General features: G+C 36.7%; 1 protein-coding gene across 1 annotated transcript; it reads right to left on the bottom strand.

Annotated features, from left to right (window-relative positions):
- Positions 1-1,323: 1,323 nt before the first annotated feature.
- On the bottom strand, positions 1,324-5,891 carry LOC117345157 (solute carrier family 25 member 35-like). Its single transcript, XM_033908151.1, has 3 exons — positions 5,349-5,891; positions 4,704-4,922; positions 1,324-3,115 (listed from the first exon to the last, which is right to left on the bottom strand). Exons 1-3 carry the CDS (start codon positions 5,733-5,735, stop codon positions 2,798-2,800), a joined length of 924 nt encoding a protein of 307 aa, XP_033764042.1. The 5' UTR covers positions 5,736-5,891; the 3' UTR covers positions 1,324-2,797.
- Between the last annotated feature and the right edge of the window lie 3,266 nt (positions 5,892-9,157).

Genomic DNA, 9,157 nt, shown 5'->3' with positions numbered 1-9,157 from the left:
ATATAAGCTAGTGAGATCATTTACATACACGTTGATCACCATGTCTGGTGTCAGGGCCAGAGGAAACTGACACTATCCCGACACTTTATCACTAGCCCTCCACCTCTGGGGATGTGTGTTCGAATCCTACATGGGGCAGTTGCCGGGTATTGACCGTAGGTCGGTGGTTTTTCTCTGGGTACTCCGGCTTTCCTCCACCTCCAAAACCTGGCACATCCTTAACTGACCCTAGCTATTAATAGGACGTTAAACAAAACAAACCAAAAGTATGCAAGATTAATAGGAGTCATGGTTGCAATTGTGCTTGTTGCCCAGTATATCTTGTTGAGTTGGCAAATGTTGCCAAATCCCTGTGGCCTAGTATGTATTGGTGAGTTAACAAATGGTGTCAAATCCCTATGGCCTAGTATGTCTTCGTGAGTTGATAAATGGTGACAAATCCCTGTGGCCCAGTAAGTCTTGATGAGCTGATTATGGTGACAAATTCCTATGGCCTAGTATGTCTTGGTGAGTTGACAAATTGTGCCAAATCAATGTGGCCAGGTATGTCTTAGTGAGTTGATAAATGGTGACAAATCCTTGTGATCCAGTATGTCTTGGTAAGTTGACAAATGGTGACAAATCCCTGTGACCCAGTATGTCTTGATGAGTTGACAAATGGTGCCAAATCCCTGTGTCCCAGTATGTCTTGGTGACTTGATAAATGGTGTCAAATCAATGTGGCCCAGTATGTCTTGATGAGTTGACAAATGGGGACAAATCCCTGTGACCCAGTATGTCTTGGCGAGTTGACAAATGGTATCAAATTTCTGTAGCCCAGTATATTTGATGATTTCTCACAAATTTATATATTTTATTGCATGATAATATATTTCAAATTCAATGGTGCATATTAACACATTTTGATACATAATTGTGGTCAGTATGTTTTGATTTGATCAATGAGTTCATAACATATTCAGCTTGAATAACTTCATACGACATTTATGCTGTTAATTGTAAACTTTAAATAATCTGATAAAAACACTTGGTCAGTATTTTTGAATTTCCTCGACAAGTTAGTAACAAATTCAGCTTGCATGATTTCATACAAAATTGCCACTAGTAATTTCAAGTTTTAAATGACTCGATTAAAAACTTGTTCAGTAGGTGTGAAATGGAACGAGTCAATAAAAAATAACTGAATTTGAATCATCAAATTCTACAAAATTTCCACTGGTAATTTTACTTGAAATGATTTGATTCAAAATGTTGACCATGATGTGTAAATCTGATGAATAAATACAATATTTCTGCCCACATAAAGTCAGCTCATAGACAGTGTCATGTGACCTAAAACACCATTTTATTCTGATATATAAACATATGTATATAATACACAAATTCACAGGTATGACTTCAGTTATAACTTGCTGTACCTGTTAAGATGATGGAATGCAAGGAATTATATTAAACAAGAGGCCCACGGGCCCAATCTATATCTCGGGTAAAAATTTCTGATCAAAATGCATTTACTCTAGTAACACAAACCACCCCTGCACTCTTAAAGTTGTAGGATCTACGATTTTCATATGGAAAAAATATATGTCCAGTTTTCAGAGAAAAGAGTTTCAAGTCGAATAAATAAATTTAAAAAATATCTTCTTATATTGTTTTTACTTCTCTGTCATAACTGTACTTAAATACAGAAACATTGATGCTCGTATTCCACCAACTCATGATTCATGTACGGATAAAGTTTCATAAGTTTTCTCATTACACATCATATAGTCATATCAATTAAAACAGACAATGTTTTTGTGATGAAATATCCTAGGCCTTATTATGCCTTTAACAATGCTAACTGAAGTACCAGTATTGTGTGTAGTGTTATATATTTAATTATAAATTTGGTCAAAATCAGCACTTTTTCAAATTTGACCAATCAAAATGCTTCGAGGGACCCCTTTATTACTTAACATTGAGGTTTTTGGGAAGATTGTCAGACAGTACAACAACAAAGAGAAATGTAGCAATGTTAATTTTGCAGGATTTAATTAAAATTATTGCTCACATTTTTCACATAAATTAAATCACTGCAAAAATATTCATATCCGATGAATTCAAATTGTCCCTAGACATGGCAAGAGGACAATAATATTTTTATTCCATTGATATCTGATACCAATACAGGAAAATTATTCAGAAATACATTCTCAGTCTTAAAACATTCCAATGTAATTCATCAGCATGATCAAAATACTTGATTTTCAGTTCACAGAAAATGTGAAATTGTCCACGTTATCACAGAAAGTTTGAAGAGACCACAGTCTGAGTATTTCCACAGACACAGGAAAAACGGCGAAGCTCTGATGAGTTATCTCCCCTACATAGCCAATGTTACACAGTCTGAGTATTTCCACAGACACAGGAAAAATGGTGAAGATCTGATGAGTTATCTCCCCTACTTAGCCAATGTTCTTTTGATTTCCACAAACAATATCATCTACTTTTACATAGTAAAAATATACATAATAGATCTACAATAACTCATTCAACAAACTTAGATTGCTGAATATTATTATAAATCGTAAATATCGCTTATTAATAATCTAAACAATTTTTAAAAGATTTCATTGTTTTAAAAATACAATACATAAAAAGTATTTTTCAAAACCTGTCAAAAAGCATTGTACAATATGTACATGTATTTGGTAAGACTAAAAACTTCATCAAATATCATACATTTCTTGATTTAAATCTGCCGTAAAAATCCCTCAGCTGGTACTGATAGTAAGACTAAAAACTTTATAAAATATCACACATTTCTCGATTTAAATCTGCCGTAAAAATCCCTCAACTGGTCCCAAAACGTAAGACTGAGCATTGCATGTGGAACTAGACGCAGGAAGGAGGGTCCCCAGCCTTTATAGAAACCCCAGAGTCCCTCCTCCCGGAAGATCTTTAAATAACAGTCCGCTAATCCTTTGTAGAGTAGGCCGTTCCCCTGAGCATCAAGGCCCTGATTGTAAATCCGAGTCGACACGACATCAAACGGCGTCATAAACAACGTCACTACTACACCACTCGTTGTACTGGCACACAGCGAAACTAAGGCACTTTCTTCCGCAAATACCTGAAACATACGAAATCAATATTTAGAATTTTTTTATTTCACCAACTTGATCAAATAACACCAGATAAAAAAAATGTCATCCATTATGACATACGTTATGTGCCTGTTATGACGTCAATTTGCAGCCAAGTTTCTTGTCAAAATGCCTGTTCCATTATTGCTTTCATAATGATAAGTACAAATTCATGTAACAGAGCGCATGATTAATTGAATTTAATCACTGCCTCTGCTAGGGATCGAACATGGGACCTCTGGCTTACTAGTCTTACGCTCAACCAATCGAGCTAAAGAGAAGATCTCTTTGCGGAGCAGTATATTTTGGTTAGTATTTACCAGGGTTACATATAATATGCTCCCCATCCAGGAAAGAACTTGTAAGTTTTTCTTGGAGTATTATCCCTAGCTCCTACACAGACGCCAATGTAACAGAGCGCATGATTAATTGAATTTAAATCACTGTCTCGGCTAGGGATCGAACCCAGACCTCTCGTTTACTAGTCTTACACTCAACCAATCGCACTAAAGAGAGGATCTCTCTAGCCGAGAGGTATATTGCAGCTAGTATTTACCAGGGTCACACTCACACTGAATAAGAACGTACAGGACACATCAAATGGAGTAGGCATGCTAATATAAATTGATGAAGTACTGAACTGCTTTACTCTAGTATTTATGATGGCCCATATACTGGCATAAATGACAAAGCCTTGTAGACAAATGTGATATTGAATGCTTGCAAATTATCTATGGGCTGTAACCTTGACCTTTGACCTGGTGATCATGATCTAATCATTTGGTCACAAGTTTCAATTTTTTAACTCTTAATAACATTTACTTTGGTTAAAATATTTCATAACTTATAATTCTTACACTTCTTTATCTAGTATTAAAGCCATATTGATGTGCTTAAAATCAACATTGACCCAATGTCTTGCATGTTGAATGTAGATTTTGTTTTTGTTTAACATCCTATTAACAGCCAGGGTCATTTAAGGACGTGCCAGGTTTTGGAGGTGGAGAAAAACCACCAGCCTACGGTCAGTACCAGCTGGCAACTGCCCCATGTGGGTTTCGAACTCGAAACCCAGAGGTGAAGGGCTAGTAATAAAGTGTCGGGACAACTTAACCACTAGGCCACCGCAGCCCCTAATGAATGTACATGTAGTAATAGAAGTAAACTTTATCATGCAAGAGAAATGAAAATGACATATGTGACCTTGATCTTTGATTTCATGACCTTGACTTTTGAGCATGAAGAAAACAAATGAATTGATCCTGTAACAGGAAATCCAATTAGTGTGTCTTCACTGGGGGAGGGAACATGTGACCCTTAGCTTGTCAGTCCCCTGCTCTAACTACCGAGCTAAAGGAAGATCCCTGCTAGTCTGATACATGAGCTAGTAAAGTGACCTCTTGCTCGAATCTCCGCTTTTAATTTATGTCTAAAGACGGAGAATAGAAGAAAAGTCTAATAACGCGAAACAGTCGTCCAATTCCATCATACAATGGATTACAGATCCAGGTCAACTATAGTACTTAGCCACAGTAGAATGTACTTACACAAATTCAAATATGTTAAAACACTGACCTTCTTTTTCACAATAGCCTCTTTGATTTTGAAGAAGGTAGTGAGCTGTACAGCCGATCCGACTGTGACTCTACTCATGGCTGCCAACACACCCCTCCACAGTCCCAGAATTCCACTTTCACTGTATACACTGCGGAACGCTCCTCTCATACTCTGGTGGTCGTGTTGGTATCCCACCGCTATCTGTTGTACCGATTTGGACTGGAGATGCGTTTTCACCTGCAAAATACATTTAATAGAAAAGAAAATATTCGGTGACTGGCAGGGTAGGAATCAAAATCACGAACTTACGAATAAATTCTAGACAGCATCGTAAACTACTATCCATATATCATAATTCTACACCTTTCAGTTAATTCGAAAATTTTGATTATTTGAAGAAAATTTGATAACTGTGGTCTTAGCAGCTTGAAACTGTTGAAAATATAAACAGATTGTCTCTTATATTAATATGGCAGGCGAGAAATAACAATTGTACATCAATATAGCTACTTGTTTCTTAAAAAGATATATATGTAATTGATTTATATCTTATGTATAGGTACGTCCGAAGACAACATGAAGACTAGCTGCTGTAACCATTGGCTAGAGACACCATTGGATCAAAGTAGATGTTGTTTTCCTCGGCCATTTGTCGTTAGTTACCATGTAGAACGGACTTCCTATACAAGCTCCAACACTTCCTCCCAAAGCACCAGCTACAAGACTTTTGTAAATGACCACATCTCCATTTTTATCTTTGGTCAGTCCGTAGTTTACGAACACCTGATATGTACCAAGACGAAATCCATTCATTGTCATTTGATACCAAACAGCAGGAACAAGGCCATTCTGAAGCTTGATGAATCCATCCTTTTTAGCGATGGTGTAAAACGCATGTAAGGCGTTGCGGTAGTGGACAGTGTAATTCCCCTGTGCTTGGAGTTCTCCCTGAAGTTGCATGCGTGTCTTAACTACTTCCAAGGGATTTGTGAAAAATCCAGCACAGCTTGTGCTTAAGGCGCCTATGACAAACTCCTCTATTTGAGCCATGCTGACTTAAAAAGTATATGTACACTATAAAAACACTGCTGTATGTTTTGACATTTGCGTGAATTGTAAAACATTAATCTTGATTAATAAACTCTTCTCTGCATTCAGCATGATGCGCCCATTAAAATATCTCGAGTCTTTTTCTTTCAACTGGTCTACCTGCAAAATAAAACAAAAATCTGCAATGACTTAAATGTAGCACTAAAAAACTCCAGAATATTTCAATAACATGATGTAGAATAATTCAGGTTCAGGGTTCTTTGTCCTCAATCTGGTCCTAGATTTATCTACCACAAATACTTTACATACGGTATTTATCCGCAAATAAATTATAAGCCCCTGCTCACAAATAAATCCCTGAGATCAAAATCAAGCCACTTCTTTACTTCTGCATAATCATTAAATTTCTAATAGGAATTTGAAGCTAAAAGTGGTTCATATATAAGTAGCTTAACTTGCACTTTGGACTTGCAGTTTAAACTTGAAAGTTTGCTGGGTATTGCTAAAGCAATGCAATGTCCCCTTCCGGCCCCCACTAAAAATTGTAACATTGACCTTGACCCAAAAACCCTGAAACTCGAACTAGATCTGTAACTACTCATACTGAAGTTACATAACGTTGTACCAGTTTTCACCGACATACTTTGAAGCATAGGTGATAAAACTAAGTGAATAGACAGACGGAATCGAAGATGTTTCTTATTAATTCAATGTACGTTTCATGAATAATATATATGGACCTGAGGGTTATAACTATACATTCTGTTCGTAGCCTTGGCACATATGTAAATAGCTGCTTCCTATCTACCGACTCAAAGAAAGTTTCTCTTTCGTTCGTCCAGTATTAGCCTGTGCTCCCAGGCTTAAATCCCAGCCAATTATATTATAAATAAAGTATTAAATATAGATATAATTTATAATCATCTCTAAGGCTCTAGGTCTGTCACAGTTACAACTCAAAGTACAAAGTGAAAATTCTTTATATAATTATAATACCTATATAATATACCTATGACATCCAATTTAAAACATATTGTTCCATCAAATACATTGGGCATATATATCTATATATATCAGATGAACTGAAACGACATCTATTCTTCTGAGATAGTTATGTACACAGTTAGATGCTATGGAAGATTTTTGTACATAAATTGCTTGATGGTTTATTGACGACTTTTGTACATAAATGACTTCATGGTTTATTGAGAACTTTTTTTTACATAAAAATGACTTCATGGTTTTATGGAAGACTTTGTACATATATAAATGACTTGATGATCTATCGATCATGACGACCTTTCTTCATAAACAACCTGATGGTTAAATGACTTGAAGACTTTCATACTTAAGTAATATTTATTATTAATTATTAAGTGTATTTATCACTGAAAATTTAAATACCTTGATGATGTTTGTTAATATAATTGGGCATCATGAATAACGAGCGCAAGTATTTTCGGTTAGATAACACAAAAGTAATATACTGTAAAGTTAACATTGTTTTACGTTTCTGATTTACGTAACATGTAAATTTAGCATAATCAAAATATTTGGATTGATATATCATGCACATTTTTTAATATAATCAATATAAATGTGCATTGCATAATGAGTTATTGTGATATTTATTTAATTTAGCTTTGTACAATGTACATTATTAAATGTATCATAAATTATTGCATTAAAATTATTGTCAAGTTTGCCTAAGCACAGTCAGTGTTCAATGTTTTGGAAATCTGGAGCTGTTCCCGGAAACCTGTGTCATATTGCTAACTTGCATTAATAAAGGCTTGAGAACTACTACAGCCCATTGCAGGATGGTCTAGGAGTAAAGTTTGTCCTGCGTTAAACTACACATGTATTTATCAATTCTGTCTACCACAAAACTAAGTGACTAAACAAATAAATCGAAAACTTTACAATATACTACAAGTTGTATCTTTATTTTCCGAATAAAAATAAATAAAAAATAAATGAAGATGAAGATTATTGAACCCCGGAACCAACCTATAAACCTGCAATAAATACTGCCTCGCTACACTTAGTATAGCACCACTACCCAAGTAATCTTACATATTGGTGTGAACGTATTCAAAATACAAAAACCAAACAAAAAACACAAATTCGACCTGCACTGCCCGGCGTCTGACTACAGAATGCCTATACACAGAACAGATCACGCTCGCGCGCCAAGGTCCTACGCCATAGCCGCAAAGACAATTACGTAGTGAAACGCGGGAATATTTGAGTCTTCTCTCCATCATCTAAAATAATTACCCAAATAACAAATAAACATTTGCCGTCTAGCCCTCGGCAACGCAAGAAATATCAAAGAAAATAGAAATAAAAATCAAACTCCTTTCAAACTTACCTGGACGGAACTAGGAGCTTCTGGTTTGATGAAGATCTGGACTTCCGGAAGATTTCCACCAAGAGTTCGACGTTCAATTGATGGACCTGCTGAGAGATCCAGAGAGGATAAGAAAATCCTACAAGTATCCGCCTCCAGTCCGGCGTCAACTTGGGTGTGTGAAACAGGCCCCAGCTGTCCAAGTCCCAAACATTTATTTTGTATCCCAAGGAGCCCTCCCGGGAGGTGGTGGAGGTATCAAAATGTCGTTACGGTATGCTTGACAAAGACTTTTGGAATATTGAGTATGAAGTAATACAAGTCCCCTTCCCTCTCCCCATCAAAAATAGTAATATCATTATGGACATGTATCATTGTGTGAAGTTTGATCAAAATCCCTTAAGAAATTAAGCCGCTGGAGCGCTGACAATCTTTGTGCACGTAGAATACGGACGGAGAAGAAACCTTTAGTCCCCCGGTTTCACCAGAAGAGAACTAAAAATTATATAAGCTAGTGAGCTCATTTACATACACGTTGATCACCATGTCTGGTGCCAGGGCCAGAGGAAACTGACACTATCCCGACACCAATGGTGGCTAAGTGGTTCAGGTGTCCCGACACTTTATCACTAGCCCTCCACCTCTGGGGATGCGTGTTCGAATCCTACGTGGGGCAGTTGCCAGGTATTAACCGTAGGTCGGTGGTTTTTCTCCGGGTACTCCGGCTTTCCTCCACCTCCAAAACCTGGCACATCCTTAACTGACCCTAGCTATTAATAGGACGTTAAACAAAACAAACCAAAAGTATGCAAGATTAATAGGATTCATGGTTGCAATTGTGCTTGTTGCCCAGTATATCTTGTAGAGTTGGCAAATGTTGCCAAATCCCTGTGGCCTAGTATGTATTGGTGAGTTAACAAATGGTGTCAAATCCCTATGGCCTAGTATGTCTTCGTGAGTTGATAAATGGTGACAAATCCCTGTGGCCCAGTAAGTCTTGATGAGCTGATTATGGTGACAAATCCCAATGGCCTAGTATGTCTTGGTGAGTTGATAAATGGTGACAAAT

The sequence above is a fragment of the Pecten maximus genome, chromosome 16 (genome assembly GCF_902652985.1).
Source record: "Pecten maximus chromosome 16, xPecMax1.1, whole genome shotgun sequence".
NCBI classification, from domain to species: Eukaryota; Metazoa; Mollusca; class Bivalvia; order Pectinida; family Pectinidae; genus Pecten; species Pecten maximus.
Note: the sequence above shows the minus strand (reverse complement) of the source record. Positions and strands in the feature narration are given on the sequence as shown.